Consider the following 22233-nt stretch of genomic DNA (forward strand, 5'->3'; position numbering starts at 1 on the left):
GTAAGACAGAGACAGTGATTGTGTGTATGTGTAAAAAAAGAGTATGTGTGTGTGAGAGAGAGAGAGAGAGAGGGAAAGACAGGAGGAGAGAAATGTGTGTATGTAAATGTAAAAGAGACAATGTGTGTATGTGAGAAAGAGAGTGGGTGTGTAAGAGAGTATATGTGTGAGAGACAATGTGTGTATGTAAAAGAGAGAGACAGTATATATGTGAGAAAGTGCATGGAAAAGATTGTGTGTGTGTGTGTGTGTGTGTGTGTGTGTGTGTGAGAGAGAGAGAGAGAGAGAGAGAGAGAGAGAGACAGAGAGAGAGACAGACAGAGAGAGAGAGTGTGTTAGTTCAGAGAGAAAGGGGAGAGGAGGGAGAGAGACAGAGACAGAAAGAGAGAGAAAGAAAATGTGTGTGTGTGTGTGTGTGTGTGTGTGTGAGAGAGAGAGAGAGAGAGAGAGAGAGTTCAGAGAGAAAGGGGAGAGGAAGGAGAGAGACAGAGAGACAGAAAGAGAGAAAAAGAAAATGAGAGAGAGAGAGATGAGAGAGAGAAAGAGAGAGAGAGAGAGAGAGAGAGAGAGAGAGAGAGAGAGAGAGAGTTCAGAGAGAAAGGGGAGAGGAGGGAGAGAGAGAGAGACAGAAAGAGAGAGAGACGAGAGAGAGAGAGAGAGAGAGAGAGAGAGAGAGAGAGAGAGAGAGAGAGAGAGAGAGAGAGAGAGAGAGTTCAGAGAGAAAGGGGAGAGGAGGGAGAGAGAGAGAGAGACAGAAAGAGAGAGAGACAAGAGAGAGAGAGAGAGAGAAAGAGAGAGAGAGAGAGAGAGAAAATGAGAGACGAGAGAGAGAAAGAGACCGATAGACACAGAGAGAAAGAGACAGACAGACAAGAGAGAGACAGAGAAAGGTTGAGAGAGACACAGACAAAGAGTGACAGACAATTTTTTTGGCCAACAAAGTTCCTCTTCTGTAAAATAAGCCATTGGCCTGGATTTTAGAAGTAACCAGACCTCTAAAGTCCCACTAAATTCTGTTTATGATTTTTTGAGCTTGGTTTTTTTTTAATCTTTGGAAAAAATGCAGTTTGTTACTACTATATAATACTTCTCTAAAAATCATAAAATTGGAGACTTTGGGAGCTGAAAGTGGCCTTAGCCAGAGTTAGGCTGAATTAAGTAGAGATTTCAGGAAACAGTTTAGGAATACATTAAAAAAAACAATCCGTATCTAGCACATTGTGTTTGTAGAAGGTTGCCTTTTTTTCTTAAAGCATCTTAGCTTTAAGTGCCTGCACATAGGTACTTGACAACTGATTGATTGATGATGGTTCATTTGAACAGCCTAAATATTCCCTGTGAAATCTCGCTCTGTTTGCCTGCTCAGCCGCCTTTATAGGTGGGACAGACCTATTTGGACATTTACCTTTCTAGTTATTCCACACTATAAATCAGTGGCCAAACCCACTTTCCCAGGATTCAATGAGCTTTTACCGTATATCTCCTGTCAACGAATAAGGAAGCCTTGTTATTACCTAGGATTGCTCTTTCCCTTGGCTGTTCTACTTGGATTAAGGGTAAACGGTATCTCTTTAGTATCTTGGCTAAACAGTCCGGAAGGGAAGCTGTGTAACTTGGGGGGGAAAGTGGACCCAGAAGAGTCTCCGAGCTGTGTCAACTGCCAGGAGAATTTGGGTGAAATCATTGTAATTGCCCAGCTCTGAATCCAGCCAGTGAATGTCACGCATGGCTACCTCACTATAGCCGTCTGTCTCTGGAACCCAGGCGTTTGTTGGAACAAAGCATGTGTCATGTTCTATTGTCCTGCTCGCCTCTGGGGATTGCAGGAACAATGCAAACACCTCCACTGTGGGTGTTTTCCAGGCCGAGACAAAGCCATCTTGATTTAAGGCCAGACTTTATCTAATAGCAGATAGTGTTGTCTCTTGTAAAATGTTTCTAGCATTCCTGATCCTTCCCACCTTTCCCTCCGCCCCCTGCTCTAAATGTGTAAGCAGAGAACACCTCCTCTGTTTGCAGCTTTGGGAAAAGGAGTGACTGAGGTGCATTTGTTCCAGGGAGATGATGGGCAAGGAAGGTGTCTAAGTGTGGCTCATTCCGTGTCTGAAAATTTGCCTTTTAAGGGTCACTTTAAAATCTGAGCCCTTCTGTTTCCCCAAAACTCACACGCAGCAAACCTTCCCTCAGGTCCCCCTCTCTAGAACGATGCAGAAGTGGGTCAGTACACAAAAAGTATGTATCTAGAAGCAGGTGATTGGGTGTTTATGGGTAGAGTAAAATCGCCCTTTGTTCTGCACCCATTGTGATTTTGGTTATTCCATCTCTATCCTGGTATCTGGAGGGCTCGCCCCTAGGGCCTTCACCATGGCCAAGGAGTTTTGCCCAATTGGTTCTAGAGAAGAAATGGGATCTAGGAGATTTGACTCTATTGTGGTAGCAAGAGCTCTGATTTTCTAGGCAGAGAATCTCCAGCTTTGGTACGGGTTTGGTTTTAGGTCCATCCCTTTTCTATACCTCAGTTTCCTTCTGTGAAAACAAGGGCTTTTCTCATTCTTAATCCTTGGGCAACATGGTTTAGCAAAAAAAGAACCATTGTAAGTTTAGATCTGCAAGGGATCCCAGAGACCAGATAGATCAGATTCCACATTTTACAGATGAAGAAACTGAGATCCATGGGTCAAATTTCACCTCTAATACTTTATTGGTCATTTCTCATGGTTCAGATCCCATTTCTGATGCTTATTAAGTCAATAAAAGATTCAATTTCTCATTTCGATTTGAACTATGGGTCTCAGTTTCTTCATCTGTAAAATGAGGGGACTATAAATAACTGGCCCCAAGGGTCCCTTCAAACTCTAGATAAATGAACCTGTGACTTTGACTAAGTGCAATGGTTAATGAAAGTCACAATTTAGATTCTGGCACTTAAGGATTAGAATATTTTAATGGCAAGAAGGCTGTTCAATGAATCTTTCTAATTTTTCTCTAGAGGTCTGATTTGTCTGGAGAGAGGAACCAGAAAAAGAGCCCAGGGACCAGGAGAAGAATATTAGCAAGAATCAAGACTGTATTCTTTAGAGAGTTCTCTAGTTTCTTCACCCTCTGCCCCTTTCTAACACTCCCTCCAGGTATTAGCCCCCTGATACTATGAGGAGACAATCAGGTGTGCACAGGAGGAAAACAGGGAGATTCAGGACAACTGAGAACAATTGAGTAGAAGAGAATGTAGTATTTGGCTTTGATGGTATTATGCCTATAAACTCTGCTATTTAGCCTCCCTTTTGTTTTAGCAAGTCGATTCATTCTTAAGCACTAAGCTACCCATCCCCCCAGCTAACAGCCTCTTAAATCTCTTAAGATATATATATACATATTATATATATACATATATATGTATATATATATATATCTTATATGTAGGCACATGTATGTAGCTGTGTGATTATTTGGGCAGGAATGAAGGGGGGGGATTGTAAGAGTAAAGTATCTTTTTTCATGTATCATCAATTAGAAGTGTGAGTAATCTGTCTAGTCTATTATTATCATCTTACTCAATTCCCTTATCAATAAAATACTGATTTCCTGACTGTATCCCCCAGCATCAACCACAATGTCTGGTAGACAGTAATAATAGGCAACATTGAAATAACGCTTTAGAATTTGCAAAGTACTTCATCTTATTTTATCCTTATAACAACCCTGGAAAGTAGGGGTTATTGTTATACCCATTTTACAGATGAGGAAATGGAGGTTAAGTGATCTTACAGCTAGTAAGTGTCTGAAGCTGGTTTTGAAGTCAAGTTTGACCCTAAGGTCCAACACTCTATCCACTATTTTACTTAATCAAATTGAATTGAAAATGGGGCTACAAGCAACCTAGTACCAATCTGCATAGCTTTGTTGTGATTCTCCAGTGAATATGTATGTGAAAGGTTATATCAGTATTTGCTTTTTTTACAGATGGGAAAATTGAGACCCAGAGAGTTTATTAATTGTCCTCTTTAATTTAATTTCAAGTGGGATTGTGACACAGAACCTTTGACGCCAAATGAATAATTTTTAAAATGGAAATGTCCACTGAGAAGGCTGAGTGAGCAGTCAGGAGCCTCGGATAAATTAGTTTCATTGATTACTCTCTAATACCTAGTCAAAATGAGGGAATGAATTAGAAGATTGCAGTAGGGATGGAGGGGAATGACACAATATGGAGTTTAAGTGACTCCAGAGAAGGGCAGGCTGAGGAGCAGGGGAGAAGCAACAAACCACGGGAGATGATAGAGGGAGGGTGCCCTTGTTTCAGAAGGATGTTATAAAGCTCTTGGGTAGCTTTGAATTTTAATCACTGTAGACATCCACATAATAGAAACACATTATAAAGTGCCACATGCGAGTGGAAATCTCAACGTCTTAAAGCAATATGGCTTGATTTTTTTTTAACCTTCGTTGAAATTGCAGTCATATATTTTTCAAACCTATTTGTCATTTGGTGATTTCATGAGCCTCAGTTTCCTCATCTGTCAAATGAGGAAACCATGACTAACTGGCCTCTGAGTGGATGATGGAACCTATTATTTTGAGCTCAACTTTTAGGGTAAATGGCTAAATAGATTCACATCTTGCCTTCCGAGACCCAAGAACAACAATATATTATTAACACGAAAACTATAAGAAGAGTTAAAAAATGAACCACAAGTGAACAACATAAATTACATTTTACAAAAACCTTTTGGAAATTCACCTTTTATGTGCCATTTACATTGTCCAATGAAAGTTACTAAAAATAGTTATAATATGAAACCAAGGTTTCCTAACCATTTTGTATCTCAGCACACATTAAACCCTTGATGTCACTTTCATGAGATAGTTACCCTGTAGTACTTAGAGATCACAATGAGGAAATGAACTGTCTGCTGCTGTCCATCTCTACATGACTGCTTTTGGCACAGACTGTGGGCTGCTAGTAGCTGTGATGGTCTGTGCAGACAATGATTGAGTCAGCTAGATGATACAATGGATGGATCACAGGTTTGGGAATTAGACTTGAGTTCTAATCCTGCTTTACAGAACTGGACAAGTCACTTGACCTCCCTATGCATCAGTTTTCCTATGTGTAAATTGGGGATAATAATAGCACTTTCCTCACATGGTTGTCATGAGAATCAAATGAAATAACATAAGTAAAAAATGCTTTGAGGATAGTAATATATATTATGATGAGATTAATATTATATAATAAATAGTACATGAAATTATTCAATACATTAATTATTATCAATATTACATAATAAAAATATAATAGAATATAATAAAGTAATATTATGATCATCACAATCATCAATAATTAATATGATGATCATCATAATGATTTTGCAAACTCTTTTGCAAAATCAAAAAATGGATAAACCAAGTCTACATGATGATAAAATAGACATTACATCAGTTGATGCAATGAGAAGGGAAACTGGCTATTTCGTAAGGAATGGAAACTCATTTAACTTTTTTTAGCTGTTTTTAGACATGTAGACATGGTCTAGTTGGATGGGCGACAGCAGGTCATAGCTTTGTTACTTCTGATTTCAGGCAAATTACTTTCTCAGCCTCAGTTTTCTCAACTGTAGCATGAGGGGCTGGATTTTTGCTGGATGGTCTCTAAGTCCTGGGCAACTGGCACAGTAGATAGAGTGTTGGGCTTGAGTCAGGAAGACTTAAAGTCAAATCTGGCCTTAGACACTTACTAGCTGGATGACCCTAAACAAGTCACTTCACTCTCCCTGCCTCAGTTTCCTCATTTGTAAGATGAGCTGGAGAAAGAAATGGCAAACTCTTCCAGTATCTTTGCCAAAAAACCCTAAATGGGGTCATGGAGAATTAGAGATAACTGAAAATTATTGAAGTGAATTTTAACTCTTGTGGCAATATTGAATGTGCAGCTTTCTGAACTGATTCTAGATGGATTCCTCTTTAAGTTAGTGATTTGTGATCACACACACTCATCAAAAGGCTAAATTATGGGACAAAGATCTTTTAAAAAATTATTCCATAAAACATGATCTACCCTAGGATGTCTTTTGCAATCTCCTCTTGTACATCCCTGAAAGGAGATTTGATTTATCATGCACACAATGATCTTATTTCATGGTGAAAATTCAGGGGGCAGGAGACTCAGAAAAAGGGAGAGTAGGAATTAGATTGTTTCACCCCAAAGCACTCTCATTGAAGCTGAAAGCGCGTCCTAGTTAATGAACTCTTTATAGGGTTGTTAGCATCCTTTGCACTTATTAGTGCCTTCAGATGCTAACTGTGTGCATCTACACTTCTTAATTATTCTCAGGAGGAGTATTAGTTCTTAAAACTGTTTCAAACTGTTTTGTTTTTATGGTGAGTCACTTAGTAGAAGGGTTTTTTCCTCTTCCAAAAGTACTTCCTAGAATTACTGAATAATAGAATGTTGGATTCAAGCTAATGGTTTAGGAAAGGACCAGGGGCTTTCCTTTCCAAATGTAATGGACTTTTAAAAATGGATTTTTAAATAACTTCTTGGAAAGGAAGAAGAGGGAATAAGCATTCATTAAGGGCTTCTATGTGTCAGATGAGCTCAGTGGAGCGAGTATCCTTCCTAGAGTCAGGAAGACTCATGTTCATGTGTTCAGAGTCTGTGTGAGCCTAGGCAACTCATTTCACCCTATTTGCCTCAGTTTTCTCATCTGTAAAATGAGTGGAGAAGGAAATGGCAAACCATTCTAGTATTTTTGCCAAGAAAACTCTTTCCAGTATTTTTGCCAAGAAAACTCTTTCCAGTATTTTCGCCAAGAAAACTCTGAATGGTGTCACCAAGAGTCACAAACCACTGAAATGAGTGAATAACAACAATAAAGCCCTTGGAGAGTTTAAGGTCTACTGGGGTAGGGTATGGGAGATAACTGTATGTACAGATAAGTAATTGGATACTTCCCACAAGACATGACACCAGAGGGAGATCAGAATTTTGGTAATGGGGGAATATATTCCAGGCCCAGCAGATATATAGAGATACAGAAGAGAGGGCTTATTGAATTTGGGGAACAGTCCCATTTGGCCAGAATATCGAGTTTTAGAAGAGGAATAACATTTAAGACAGGATATAAAAAGCAAGTTTTATTTTAGAGAAGAATAAAGAAGGTGAGACCTGGAGAAGTAACTTGACTTGGTTAGCAAAGATGGCTAAGGATGAAAGTTAATGGTTTTGGGGCCCAGGTCTTTCAGCTCCCAGTTGGAGGCTCTGTCTGCGCTTAAATGAATTTTCTCCATTCATTTGATTTTTGGTGATGCTGGACACTTTCTCAAGTTGGTACTTGGGCTTTACCAAATAATTGTAAAGTCTGCTGCCATATCACCAGCAGAGACTGCATCAATCAAACGAATTCAAGAAATCCAGAAAAATCCCCTTTTAGATTGAGCAGAGCATTTACATTTGGACTAATTATACAGGCTGCTTGGGCATTTAATGATCTTTCTTTACTGCCTACAGTTTTCTGAGGCTGTATTTATTCACAAAACAAAGTGAAAAACTGATATAATTTGGCGGTTGATTTAGGCTACCCAAGGATCTGCCTGGAGCATAGATAACTTCTTTAGTCTTTTAAGTGCCAGTGAATAAGTTGCTTAAGATCTGAGGATGATCTATACTTTAACATATTGAATATGCATTGGATTACCTGCCATCTGGAGGAAGGAGTGGGGGGAAGGAAGGGAAAAGTTGAAACAGAAGTTTTTGCAAGGGTCAATGTTGAAAAATTACCCATGCATATGTTTTGTATATAAAAAAATTATATATATATATAAAGAACTGAGGATGACCACAAGAAAGAGACTTTATTGATGGTCTCTGGGACATTGCTACCTGGAAACATTGCCCAGTAGATGCTCAGAACTCACAAGTCTGATATCTAATACCACTGGACCCAAGATACCTCTAGTCTCTTAGCAGTTTCTCTACTTGAAATAGCAACGTCAGGAAACCAGAGTCCACATTATGCAGTGGACAGAGGTATTGATTCTTGGAGTCAGAAAGTCTTGGATTCTAGTCTTGTTTTTGACTCATACTAGTAGGATGATCATGGGCAAGTTAGTTGATCTAAGACTGGAGATGTCCCTCGGCAAGGGGAGGGAGGATGATCAGGGAGGATTTTCCACACCGAGTGATATTACAAGTCTAGAAGAAGGAAAAGAAAAAGAAAACATCTTTGGGAGGAGAATAAATATGGTAGAAATTAGATTCACTACTGAATTTTAAAGGAGAGATACTTTTGTGGAAAAGGTTCTAAAATGGTATTTTTAATAATTATTTTTTTTTGTATGATGACTCATGGATACTTCATGGTAGGAAGCTTTCCCTTTCCCCCTCCTCCATTTGCACCTTGCTGATAGAATTTCAAAGCCTTCTTTTGAATTCTTCAGAATGCCAGTAGGTGGGGAAGAGGTGGAGGGTATAAGTAGGCATAAATTGGCAGCGGAGTTCCAGGTAAGTTTAAGGCTTAGCCTTCCAAGTCTTTTGTTTCTTTGAGGCTGTTCTTGTTCTTGGCAAGGGGCCACATTTATATTTCCTAACTATTCAAATTGCTCGGTGGTATTTTGATCTATATCCACTTTGTCAAGGTCATTGTACAAGACGCCCCGACACATGTACACACACTTTTATTGGTTTCTAAGAGAAAAGAGAGCTTTTAGAACCAGTCAGTTGCAGTGGTGGTTGGGCTGAAACCAACTTACACCATTTCCTCTAAGAGCTAAGCCCCTTGGTCACTTCTTCATACAAACTGACCTTTCCCAATTTTGCCCCCTTAGGATGGTCATCACACGACACCAGGGCTTTCTTTGGAGGCCATGACCAAATAATCCCCACCATTCAGAGAGCACTCCCAGGGCTTCTCCATTCTCTTTATTGTATGAAGAATGTTATAGGATAATTAGGGCTGGTAAGAGAATCTGAGGACACTTAATCAATCAAAACCTTTATAATAAAAAAAAATGCGTATTCCAAACCTAAATTCAGAAAGGAGCACAGTGAAACACAAAGAGGATGCAATATGAAACTGAATCTCTATTTCATACTGATTGCTTTTTAAAAATTATATAAAATTCTAAAATATTTTTATAACTTCTCTTTGTTTCCTTCTGAACTTCCTTCCATACTCTTCTGTGCACTTTAGAAAATATTAGAATGGCCCCTTTTTACTCCTAATTTTATTTTTTTGTGCTTCCCATTCAATTAAAAGAATGAAAGGAGGAAAAACTTTCTCCTCCCTTCCTCTTCTTCCCTTTTCCTCATTCCTTCCCCTCCTCCCCTTCTCTCCTCTTTTTTTCTTTAATCTCCTTTTCAGGATCCACTTTCTGAAGCTGAAATTTATTTTATTCCCTCCCAGGTTTCTGTGTTAAATTTGGCATATATGTGTGTATGTTTGTTCAATTCTCCATTGTCCAGTTCAGAGAACAATGAAGTTAATTAGGGCTCTCTCCCTCTGACCTCTTGCTTTCTTTCTGTATAATAACACAACATAATTTTGAGTAATAGTAAGTTCCACCCTCTTCTTCCTCCTTTCTTACACTAAGTGATCCTCTTACCCAATCCCACCCCTCTTTTTTTTTCCCCTTTTAAACCATCAGAACAGAATCATTGCAAATCCAGGTCCTTTGTCTTACTTAGCTATTTCAATTAACTACTTCTTATTTTTGAAAACATGAAGATTTTTAGAGGGCGCTTCTTTCTTTTCCTATTAGAATGTTAACAGTTCATCATATAACCCCTTCCAGCTATTTAAATAAATCCACCTTTCCAGGTCTTTTTTTGACTCTTGTGTTTGCATTTTAAATGTTTGCCTCACTCTAGTTTTTTCATCAGGAATGTTTGAAAATCCTTTATTCCATTCAAGATCCAAAAGTTTTTTTGATCTGTTGATTATACTCAGCTTTGTAGGATAATTTTTTTTTCTTAATTGTAAGCCTATATCTTTTGCTTTTTGATATGTTGTATTACCATGCTCTCTTCTTGTTTACAGTAGCAGCTGGCAGGTCTTCTGTGATCCTGACAGTAATTCTTTGGTATTTAAATGTTTTCTTTCTGGCTATTTATCACTTTTTTTTTTGGGGGGGGTGCCTATAAACTCTAAATTTTGGCTATAACATTCTTAGGATTTTTGCCTTTGGAGGTTTCTTTTAGGAGTAAACACATGATTCTTTTTATTTTTTGTGTTTCCCTCTGGGTCTTACTTATGGACGGTACTTGTTTATGATTTCCTAAAATACAGTGCTGAGATTTTTTAATGATTTTCAGGGATTCAAATGATTCTTAAACTATCTCTTCTTGACTTTTTTTCTTCAGTTCAGTTTTTTAAATAATCAATACCTTATATATATATTTTTTCAACCCTTTGATTAGTTCTATTATTTCTTGTCATATGGGATCATTGATTTTTGTATGGTCTGTTCTAATTTTTAGGGGATCTATTACTGGGATAAGACTTACCACTTTCCATTCTAAGCTATTCTTTTCCACTTCTTTCCCCTAGATATTTTATTTCATTTTAAAAAGTCTTTTGCTGCATTTTTCTAGTTATTTATATAGACCTTGTGCAAAATATGTGCAAAAAAAATTTTTTTTTTCCCTTTGAGTCTCTGCTTACAGTAGCTGTGGGTTTTCTTGAATAGTGAACTTGTGTGTTATCTATAATCTATAATAATTCTTCATAGTATGTTTATTTTTTTAATGTTACTCTTATCTTCAGCTTTAGTTCCCAAATTTGAGTTTTGTGCTTGAGCCATTCTTTACTGTCTGATGTCCTTTGGGGGGAAGTGGACAGCCCTGCTTGGTTTTGACCTGGGTCACTTGGGTTCCTGTTCTGTACTCCCCGTTCCAGGGTGTATCTATACTAAAAGTGCTAGTAGTTTCCCCTTGCCCAACTTCCATCTTTGAGATTCAGAGAGCTCAACCTTGGGTACCTCTGTGTCATTGCAGAGCAGAGATTTAGGAATCTGGCAGGTTCAGTCTGAGCTCTATCATGGTAGCATTCCACCCTTGTTTCCAGATAGAAATCATTGTAGGTTATAGTTGTTTTCCTTCTTTTTGCCTGTGTTGGCTTTGGCTTTTCTGGTGGGATCCTTTTTGTATTGTGTGGAGGATTTTAGGCTGACTTTGTGTAGTTCTGAAGTAGATGAAGTCATTGACTGTAGTTTCTCATTGGATTTCTTTCATCATTATTCAATCTGGTGCTATTTTTAGGTTTTTGTTGGAGTGGGTATGTGGGAACTGGGCTGTCTGCCTCTCTTTGGGAAGCCATCTTGAATGGAAATCCACATCTGATCTTTCATGAAATCTTGCCACTTCTCCCCAGATCATTTCTTCTGGCTTCTTTTTCTACTCCATTCTGACCACTAAATCTTTTGTTTTCATCCTGGTTGTATCCCGATCATAGGAGCTCTCAAAAGAAACCACAAGATATAGAACTGTAATGATGAAAATGACTTTAATTAATTAATTATTCCATCTTCTTTATTTAAAAAAAAAAAAAGAAGAAATTCAGTCCCAAGTCAATAAGTTTTTTTTTTTTTTTTCCAGAATTTAGGATATACCAGGCTCTATGCTGGGGATACAAACAAAACAAAACAAAACAAAACAAAAAAAAAAAAAAAAGAGGAAAACCAGTATCTTTTCTCAAGGAGCTCTCAGTCTACTGGGGAGATAATATGCAAATAACTACTTTATAAACAAACTGTATATAGGATGAATTGGAGATTATCAACTGAGGGAAGACATTAGGCATTAAGGAAGACCTTTCAGAGAGACTTCTTGTAGAAAGTAGAATTTTAGTTGAGGCTTGAAGGAAGCCAGGAATGGGGGATAAGGAAGGAAAAAATTCTAGACATGAGGATCAGCCAGTAAAAATCCCCACATGTAGGAAGATTGCGAGTCATATCTGAGGAACAGCAAAGCTTTAAAGGTCAAATAGAAGATTTTATTTTTGATGCTGGAGGCTATAGGGAGCTACGGAGTTGATTAAATAGGGGCAGTGAAGTGATTGGTTTTAGGTTAAAAATGCTACTTGGTGGTAAAACTCAGCCTTAAACCCAGATCTCCTGGCTCCCAGTCTGGTGTTGTTACTATTGCCTTATCCTGTCTTTCCCCATTAGTGTATGGAGAGGAATATTTTTTCATAGGCTGGTGTGGTCAAGGATAGTTTCATGAAAGAAGTGAAATACGAGTTAGGTCTTGAGGGATGGGTAGATGTGAGTTTGTGATTTGCCCAGGTTGAATGGATTTCCAAGGAGGTCTAACCATGTATAAAAAGTTTCTCCATGTGCTTGTGAATATCTCACATCTTGAAAGAAGCAGCATTTTCCAGCTTAACTAAAATTCCTTCTGACCTCTTTTCTCTTTTTTCCCTTCCTTCCTTCCCTCCTTCCTTCCTTCTTTTCCTCCTTCCTTCCTTCCTTCCTTCCTTCCTTCCTTCCTTCCTTCCTTCCTTCCTTCCTTCCTTCCTTCCCTTTTTCCTCCCTTCCCTTCTTCCCTTCCTTCCTCCCTTCCTTCCTTCCCTTTCTCCCTTCCCTCCTTCCTCCCTTCCCTTCCTCCCTTGCTTCCCTTCCTCCCTTCCCTTTCTCTCTCCCTTCCTTCCTTCTTCCCTTCTTTTTTCTTTCTTTCTTTTCTTCCTCTTCCTATCTCTATTCCAGACCAGAAATGTAACAGCCACATGGGCCCACCCTCTCTGTTGAGTAGCATGGGAGCTTTGACTCACTTCCTTTGTCTGAACTGGGCTGGTGCTCCCTTCTGTAGACAGCCCAGTGGTCCTTTACTCTCTAAGGCTCACTATATGGTACCAGACTGATTACAGATACCCAACTGCCCCAGCCTACTGTAGCTCAGAACTCCTGAGCTCTACTGATCCACTCGCCTAAGCATTAGCAGGGACTACAGGTGTGCACCAATATGGTGAGCTTTATAGAGTAGCTGATCACTGGGCTGTCTACAGTGGGGAAATTCAGGCAAAGGCTCAGTTCAGAAAACAGCTCTCAAAGCTCTGAATCTAATGGGAGGAATAACATGCAAAAACTATGTACAAACAAAGCATATACAGGATAAATAGGAAATAAACTGTAGAAGGAAGGCACTAAAATGAAGAGAAATTGAGAAAGGCTTCCTGTAGAAGGTAGGTTTTAAGCTGAGATTTGAAAGAAGTCAGGGAAACCAGGAGGCAATATGAAAATTTCATCTATACTTTACTTTGCAATTAGCTAAAACCCATTGAAGCAATGAAAGCAGACTTAAAAATCATTAAGAAATAGGTCCCAGACACTACTAAATCGGTTATAGAGCATATAATTGTATTACACTTAAGTCTGACTGGCTCCTTTAAAAATCTATTGTTAAGTAATATTAAAGTCATATCTTTTTTAAACATGAAATATATATTATTAAGTAATATTAAAATCATGTCTTTCTTTTTGAAAGATGGAATATATATTGTTAAGTAATATTAAAATCATGTCTTTTTTTTTTTTTTTTGGAAAGATAGAACACATTATTATAGTGGGGAAAAAACAGAAAGCCATAGATGCCAGAGTAAATAGAAGCACTTTGCAAAATAAAGTTGTAAGTGTTTAAACCAGCCCTGTACTGGGCCTGTGTGCTGAGAAGCAGCTTCCTAAGTGAGGATGAATGATTTTTTCAGAGAGCAAGGCTTTGGTTTTCACAGCTTCACCAACAATGTATGAGTGCTTCCGACCCAGCATCTCTGTGTGGCATCTGCTGGGCTGCTGAGACGTCCCTGTGCCTTCTCACCTCTCGCCCCCTCCTTCTGTGTGTCTCACAGGAGGTCTTTGTGAGGGGATGTGGGTGTACTTCGGATTTCTAAGCTGCTGTGTCTTACACACTTCTGCTTTCCCTTCCCCAGCTAATCAGTTCTCCGGTGGTGTGCCCATATAAGGCTGGCCTTCTTGGGCCCCAGGGAGAAAGCTTTTGTTGTTTTGCTTTAAAAAAAAAAAAAACTAAAAAAACCAAATCCGCCCACACCCAGCTGGTGCTCACTTCTCCCCTGAAGGTTGGAAGGAGGCTCAAGAATCAGGAACAATCCCTGAAAATTGCTCCCCCGGTGACTGGAGAAAACAATTCGGTTACTTTTCTTGAATCAACCTCCGGAGAAAGTGTTCCTAACCATAAAATGATTTTATCAGGGAAATAGCTTGTCCTGAATGGATGGAATCAGAGAGAACCCAGTATGGAGCAGGAAAAAGGGGGATGCTTCTGTAGGCTGGGGGCCTGAGTTCCAGTTTTGCCTCTGCTACTTCTCCCTGGATGACTCTGGACAAATGACTTCCCTTCCCTGGGATTTATTTTTCCATCTGTAAAAGAAGGGTATTGGGGGGGGGTCCATTCAAGCTCTCTGAGGTCCCTTCCCTGCTAAGAAATATCCATGATCCTATGGGTGGTCAGTATGATGGACTTCAAGAAGCATCCCAGACAACATGGCACAGTGCATTGCACCGAGGGACCTTGGCTTGGGACTTCTTATAGGCCTTGGGGCAGTAACAGCAGTAATGATACCACCTATTTCAGATTTGGGTAATTGCAGATTTCACTTCACCCTGTTTGCCTCAGTTTCCTCATCTGTCAAATGAGCTAGAGAAGGAAATGGCAAACTACTCCAGTATCTCTGCTAAGAAAATCCCCAATGAGGATGTGACTGAACAGTGAAAAGAACAAATCAGTTCGCTCAACTGTGTGAGGCAGAATTTGAACTCAGGACTTTCTGCTCAGGTCCAGCACTGGATCTAGCAGCAGGTGCAGCAGATGACTCTCAAAGCTATATCATCAGCTTGACCTCCCTGATCTCTGGGTCCTATATTTCAGCTGGACATAAATTTGAATGCCTTTAAGGCAGTTCAAATTCTGCGTTTAAAAGTAAATTTACCCTCTTCCCACCTTTTCCCCAAATCTTCCCTTTTTCCTGATTTCTCATCTTTCTGTTAAACTATCTCATTCTCTCCATTACCCAAGATGGAAACCTCAGTGAGCTGTCAAGTAAACATTTGTTAAATGTTTACCATGCTATGCTAAGCACTGGGAATACAAATATAAGCAGAAAGAAAGTCTGTTCCTGCCCTCAAGGTGCCCTTTTTTCCCTCAATAGTATTTTATTTTTCCAAACACATGTAAAGATAGTTTTCAACATTCATTTTTGTAGATTTTGAATTCCAATTTTTTCTCCCTCTTTCCCTTATCTCCCCTCTTCCCAAAAGAATAAGCAATCTGATACAGGTTACACAGTTACGATCCTTTAAAACATATTCCCATATTTGTCATGTTGTGCAAGAAAAATCAGATCAATGGTGATCAACCATGAAAGACTTGGTTCTTCTCAGTGGTTTAGTGATCCAAAGCAATCCCAATAGACTTTGGACAGAAATTGCCACCTGTATCCAGTAAAAGAATTGAAGAGACTGAATGTAAATGTACATATTCTATGTTCACTTCTTTTATTCTGTTTTTTTTCCTCTCCCATGGTTTTTTCCTTTTGCTTTGATTTTTTTCTCCCAATATGACTCATAAAACAGCCTGTATTAAAAATAAATAAATTTACTAGGGGAAAAAAGAGAAAATCATATAAAAAGGGAAAAAAAAAACATGAGAAAGACAAGGCAAACAAGCAAATAAAAAATCCAAGCAAATAAATAACAATAAAAAGGTGAAAATACTATGCTTCAATCCATAAGTTCTCTCTCTGGATGTGGATGGCATTTTCTTTTTCTTTTTAAATAGTTTTAATTTTTTTCCAAATTGCATGCAAAGATAGTTTTCAGCATTCACCTTTGCAAAACTTTTGTGTTCCAGATTTTTGTCTCTTCCTCTTCTCATCCCCTCCTATAGATACCAAACAATCCAATATAGGTTAAACATGTGCAACTCTTCTAAACTAATTTCCATATCCTTCATGCTGCACAAGAAAAATCAGATCAAAAGGTAAAAGGAAAAAAATTGGGAAAAAACAAGCAAACAAACAAAGGTAAAAATATTATGCTTTGATCTATATTTAGTCTCATAGTTCTCTTTCTCTATATTTAGTCTCATAGAGCTCTTGGCTCTTTCCATCATGAGGAATTGCATAGTTCTCACCTTTGCAATATTTCTAGAATAAGCCCTCTTCTCTCATCTGGCACTTCCCGGTGCAGACCCTCATCCCAGGTTCAGGCCTTCATCCCTGCACACCTGGATTATTCCAACAGCTGTTTGCTGGTCTGCCTGCCTAAGACTCTCGCCTCTCTAGTCCATCCTCCATTCAGTCAGTAAAGTGATTTTCCAAAAACACAGGTCTGACCCTACTCAATAACCTCTAGTGGCTCCCTATCACCTTCAGGAGCAGATGCAAACCCTCTATTTGGCATTCAGAGCTTTCCATAATCCTCCTACCTTTCCAACCCTATCCCCTAACCATATTCTTCTATATGACTGGTTTCCTAGCATTTTATGAACTAGATACTTCATTTCTATATGGGCTGCATTTTCTCTGGCTGTCCCTCATAGGTCTCTCTCTCCTATTTAGCTCCTGACCTTCCTGGCTTTCTTTAAGCCCTAACTAAAATCCTACCTCCTCCAGGAAGAATCTTCCCCAATTCCTCTGAATTTCAAACCTTTTCTTTACTAGTTATTTCCTATTTTTCACACATATAGCTTGCTTTGTATATATTTATTTACATCTTGTCTTCTCCATGTTAGGAGCTTCTTAAGCACAGAAACTATCTTTTGCCTCTTTTTGTATCCCTAGTGCTTAGAACTGTGCCCTTAATAAATGTTAACTGATTAATTTATTCATTCGTCTTTCTGCTTTGCCCTTTGCCCATCCTCTTGCCTTCAATTTCCTTTATGAAATACACGAGTGGACTAAATGGGATGGCTCCTGATTCTCTAAGGCTTTCTTATTTACAAAGCCCTTTCCCCATGATATCTCTGACCATGACTGCGTATCATAGAAGAAAAAAGTTGGGATACCGAGAGATGAAGTCACCTGTTTGTGGCCGTGCTGCTATTAAATTTGTTATGACTTTTTCTTCTGATTCCCAGACCTCTGCACTCTTGAAGCAGACCTGCCAGCTCTAAATTTGATAATCTTAGGAATTCATTATTCCCTCTTTTTTTTTTTTTCTCCATGGCAAACTCTGTTCCCCTTCCCCCATCCCAATCCAGGGATCTCTTCCTATTTCCTGGGCTATTTTATTGATCTTTTTCTTCTAGTCTGTTCTCTTACTTTTAATTTTTCAATTAATGAAAATCTCCCTTCTCTCCCTCCCCCCTCCATTGAAAAAAGAAAGGAAAGCAAAACTCATCGAACAAATATGCAGACTTAAGCAAAACTGCTCGGAGTCTATTCTTCACATGCTAATCCTCCCGTGAAGTTATGGTTTGTGCTGTTGAATGGCTCAATTCCAGACTCCTCGTCTGATCCAAGGCCTCCGGTGCTCCATTGCTGTCTCTCCCATCAATCCTCCACGTGAGACAGAACCTTCCATTATTGTTACAGGGAAATCCCATTTTCATCTCTGAACCTTGGCTCGAAGACTGTTCTCACATTGCCAAGTGCCCTCTCCTTCACAGCTCAAGCCAATGCAATCCTGCCTGTTAAGAGGCTCACAGATGGAGAGCTGGAAGGGACCCTGCTGGCTACTGATGCAACCCTTTCATTTGACAGCTGAGGAAACTGAGGCAAGCAGGTTAAGTGACTTGTCCAGGGTCACACAGCTCAGAAGTGTCTGAGGGCAGATTTGAACTCAGGTCCTCCCGAATCCAGGCTGAGAGCTCTTTCCACTTCACTTTGAATTCTCGTCTTAATTTCTGAAGCCCGCACCAATATTCCCATTACTTTGAATGTCGTTTAACAGCCTAAAATTAGCAGTTAGTTACTGAGAGAAGCTGAGTTCAAATCCCGTTTCTGTTCCTTACCGCCTATGTGACCTGGACCTGAATGCTCACAAGGGTTTTCTTTGTGAAGAGCTCAGAGCGGCGCCTGCAGATCCTTACACGTCCAAGTGCCTTCTCTGACCCATTGCTTGGTTTCAGGTGGATACGTGTGGGATTTGGGGCAAGGCAGCTCCTCGCTCTGGGATTGGGTTTCTGCATTTATAAAACAAGGCTGGACTTGGGACTTTAATGTATGTTCTAAAGCAGGAATCCTCAAACTTTTAAAATAGGGAGCCAGTTCACTGTCCCTCAGACTGTTGGAGGGCCAGACTATAGTAAAAACAAAACCTTTGTATTGTGGGCCTTTAAATAAAGAAACTGCATAACCCTGGGTGAGGGAGATAATGTCCTCAGCTGCTGCATCTGGCCTGTGGCCCATAGTTTGAGGACTCCTGTATCTAAAGTCTCATTTCACTGACTTATCTAGAATATGTGGCTATGGCGGGGATGAGATATCCATTAAAGAAGAGAGAGATGGGGGGAGAGAGAGAGAGAGAAGAGAGAGAGAGGAGAGAGAGAGAGAGAAGAGAGAGAGAGAAGAGAGAGAAATAGAGAGAGAGAAAGAGAAATAAATAGGGAGAGAAAGGAAGAGAGAAAGAAAGATAGGGAGAGAAAGGAAGAGGAGAGACAGATAGAAGGACAGAGACAGAGGGAGAGAGGGGGAGAAAGACAGAGAAAAACACAAAGAGAGGTGAAGGAGATGGGATACTGAACTTGGAGGCAGTAGATGCAAATTTCCTAAATGACTTCATTACCTCCAGAAACTCATTATTCTGAGAGATGATAATTCAGAAGCTCTCCCCTCTTCAGGTCACTTCCTTCCCAGGCTGCAGGATTTCATTCCCCAGCCCCTGTTTTCCATCTTCCTCCATTAAATTGTAAGCTCCTTGAGGGCAGGAACTATATTTCTTTTTTGGCATTTGTCCCCCCAGCACTTACATAGTACCTGGCACACAGTAGGTACTTAATAAAAGTTTACTGACTCTTTAAGTCCAAATCTGACTTCAGCCACTTACTAGTTTCCTCAGTTTCTTTATTTGTATAACAAAAGAGGGAGACCAGATGGTCTCTGAGCTCCTTTCCAGCTCAAAATCCTGTAACCTAGTCACATGCAGCTTCTGTTAGTAATTGCTCCAAGCCTATTAGTGGGACATTTAGCTGAAGATCAAGTTCCTAAAATTAGGGTATAGGGAGGTAAAAGGTATGTGAGTCCTACTAGTGTAATCTGCTAGCTGACTTGGATAAATTGTTTTGTAAAGCTTTTAAGTCATTGTGGCAGCCCTTTCTGTAGTGGCCAGAAACTGGAAGCTGAATGGATGCCCATCAGTTGGGGAATGGCTGAATAAATTGTGGTATATGAATGTTATGGAATATTATTGTTCTGTAAGAAATGATCTGCAGGAGGATTTCAGAAAGGCCTGGAGAGACTTACATGAACTGATGCTAAGTGAAATGAGCAGGAGCAGGAGATCATTATATACTTCAACAACAATACTATATGAGGATCAATTCTGATGGACCTGGCCATCCTCAGCAATGAGATGATTCAGGGCAATTCCAATAGACTTGTGATGGAGAGAGCATCTGCAGTCAGAGAGAGGACTATAGGAATTGAGTGTAGATCACAAGATAGTATTTTTGCTTTTTTGTTATTGATTGCTTGCATTTTGTTTTCTTTCTCATTTTTTCCTTTTTGATCTGATTTTTCTTGTGCAGCATGATAATTGTGGAAATATGTATAGAAGAATCGTACATGTTTAACACATAGTGGATTACTTGTCAGCTAGGGGAAGAGGTGGGAAGAAGGGAGGGAGGGAAAAAATTTAGAGCACAAGGTTTTGCAAGGATAAATATTGAAAATTATCTATCCATGTGTTTTAAAAATAAAAAGCTTTATTAAAAAGAGACATCATGGCCTAATATTCACATGTTGATAGGTAAGCTGTAAAGATTTGTGGTATAATCATTTCTGGTCTTCTGGTATTTCCCTAGGGATGGAATGTGTATAGATAATCTAATAAGTAGCTTGTTTTATGGAAAAAAGACTGTTCTAGCCAACTTGGGTTCAAATCCTATTTTTGGTATCCCATGACATTTTAGTTTAAGTTTACTACTTTATTAACTAGGGATAATACATCCCATGACTTTTTAGTTTAAGTTTACTACTTTATTGACTAAGGATAACACACGCAATTGTTGCTATGTGTGTATGGTGAGGAATCCTTTGTAACTTTTAACTCCTCAGTTGTGAGTGGCTGTCATTAGGAAGCATCACTCATTGGAACACTGGCTTCCTGTGGCCAGAAATCTTAGTTCAAATCCCAGCTCCACCATCACCTATGGGCAAATCAATCACCCTCTCTCCATTCTGTGAATAACAGTTTTCACACTTCACAGAATTATCGTGAGGACCAAATGAGAAGTCCATCAAAATGTTTTGTAATCTTGCTCTAGATGTCCAGGGGACATCTTAAATTGAAGTTAAATTGTAAGCTCCTTAAGGACAGGGACTGTGTTTGTCTCTTTGTTTCCCCAGTGCTTACCACAGTTCCTGGTACAGTGCTTATTGATTAGGAAAGGTTTTTCTATTGGGATTGCTTTGGATCATAGACCAGTGAGATGAACCAAGCCTTTCATAGTTGATCATCGCACATTCTTGCTATTATTGTGTACAATGTTTTCCTGGTTCTGCTTGTTTTTCTCAGCATCAGTTCATGTAAATCTTTCCAAGTCTTTCTAAAATCAGCTTGTCATTTTTTACAGAAATGTTCAGATATTTAAAAGATCCCAAAGAGCTGAAGGTCTTTTGGTTGAACAAGAATCATTTTAAAAAACCCTTCACTTTCTTTTGGCAGAATTTTGCAAAAGAGTTTGTGATCAGCGATCCAAAGGAATTGGAAGAAGATTTCATCAAGAGCGAGTTGAAGAAAGCGGGAGGTGCAAATTATGATGCACAGACAGAATAAATGGCCAATATCATCTCACCAATATCATCTGCCTGCTTCCCCCCCATCCTGCCAAGGGATGCCAGCAACCGACCGACCAGCCAGCTCACCAGGGAAGCGGGATGTGAGACAGCGCAGCTAACGGGTGTCTGCACCCAGATGCCCGTGCCTTCTCTCCATTCCTTGTTGGGAATCATCTTTGGTTTTGCTTTTTTTTTTCCTCCTTAATTTGATGCAAAAGTTTTACAGGTAAATCAGATTTGCAGGCGCCTCCGGCTACGAGGCCCCTTCCCGTTTTCTGTCCTCCTCCGCGCTCAATCACGCCATTGCTTTTCAGCACCTGCTGAGCATCCTTATTGTGGTTTTTGGCACCTTTGACAACGAGGCAAATACCATTCCAGGAGCTGCTTGAATGGCTTTCAGAATTCATAGGATCCACACGATTATTTGATCCAAAGGCTCAGACCCTTCTGAGTTTGTCCCAGGTATACCTCAGTCAGAGTTGCCTAAGCTTAGATCCAATAGATATAATGTGACTTAGTAGTTTCCAAAAATTATCTCCAACCCTGGGTTAAAGAAAGAAATAAAACTTGCCTTAAAACTTGCTTGGCAGTTGCTCTGATTTGTAATGGCTAGTTCCATTTTCCCCTCTTACCACTTTCCCCAAGTGTGTAATTCCCAGTTAGAATCTTCCTATGGCCACAGTTAAGAATGGCAGAAGTCTGGACACAGAGGCTGTTTCCAGGTTCCCCATGGAGGAAAGGGCATGGGTAACAGTGGCCAAATTGTGTTGCACCTTGGACCCTTCTCACCCTCCCTCTGTCTAACAGCCATCTGTTTGCCCTCGAGAAGGCCCTTCTACCCAATGTGGGACACTAAGTTCATGAGCCAAAGGCCCCTCAACCCTGCCTTAGCTGTTTTCCAAGAATAAGTCACCCAATCCTTTCAGAACACAAAAGTCAGTTTTAGTCACAGCGTTAGGTCAATATGGAAATTTCAAAAGGGTTTGGTTTTTTTAAAAGATGAAATTGGCATGTTTTTCATGAGCATATTTTATATTCTTTCTTTTCATATCATTTAAGGAAAATATTGTACTGTATTGGGGTTTGGGAGAATACCGGCGCTAAAGACGATTTACATAAATAAATTTTTTTTCTTTTCCAAAAGGAATGTTTGTGTTTTCCTGTTCTTCCATCCCCCTTCCCCACCAGTCATTCATATTAAATTTCCTTTTTTACTTCAAGGATCTCTGATTTCAGTCTCTTCAACCTTTCTTCAACTTGCTTCCCATCCCCATTTCTACTTCCATTC

General features: G+C 39.5%; 1 protein-coding gene across 1 annotated transcript in view; it reads left to right on the plus strand.

Moving 5' to 3' along the window:
- Positions 1–22088, plus strand: part of COTL1 (coactosin like F-actin binding protein 1) — a 60591-nt gene extending 38503 nt beyond the window's left edge. The window contains exon 4 of the mRNA XM_051974922.1: positions 20833–22088. Within this exon, the coding sequence (XP_051830882.1) occupies positions 20833–20943 (111 nt within the window). The 3' untranslated portion in view covers positions 20944–22088. The remainder of the gene's footprint in view (positions 1–20832) is intronic.
- The last annotated feature ends 145 nt before the right edge of the window (positions 22089–22233 follow it).

The sequence above is a fragment of the Antechinus flavipes genome, chromosome 2, assembly GCF_016432865.1.
Source record: "Antechinus flavipes isolate AdamAnt ecotype Samford, QLD, Australia chromosome 2, AdamAnt_v2, whole genome shotgun sequence".
Lineage (NCBI taxonomy): Eukaryota > Metazoa > Chordata > Mammalia > Dasyuromorphia > Dasyuridae > Antechinus > Antechinus flavipes.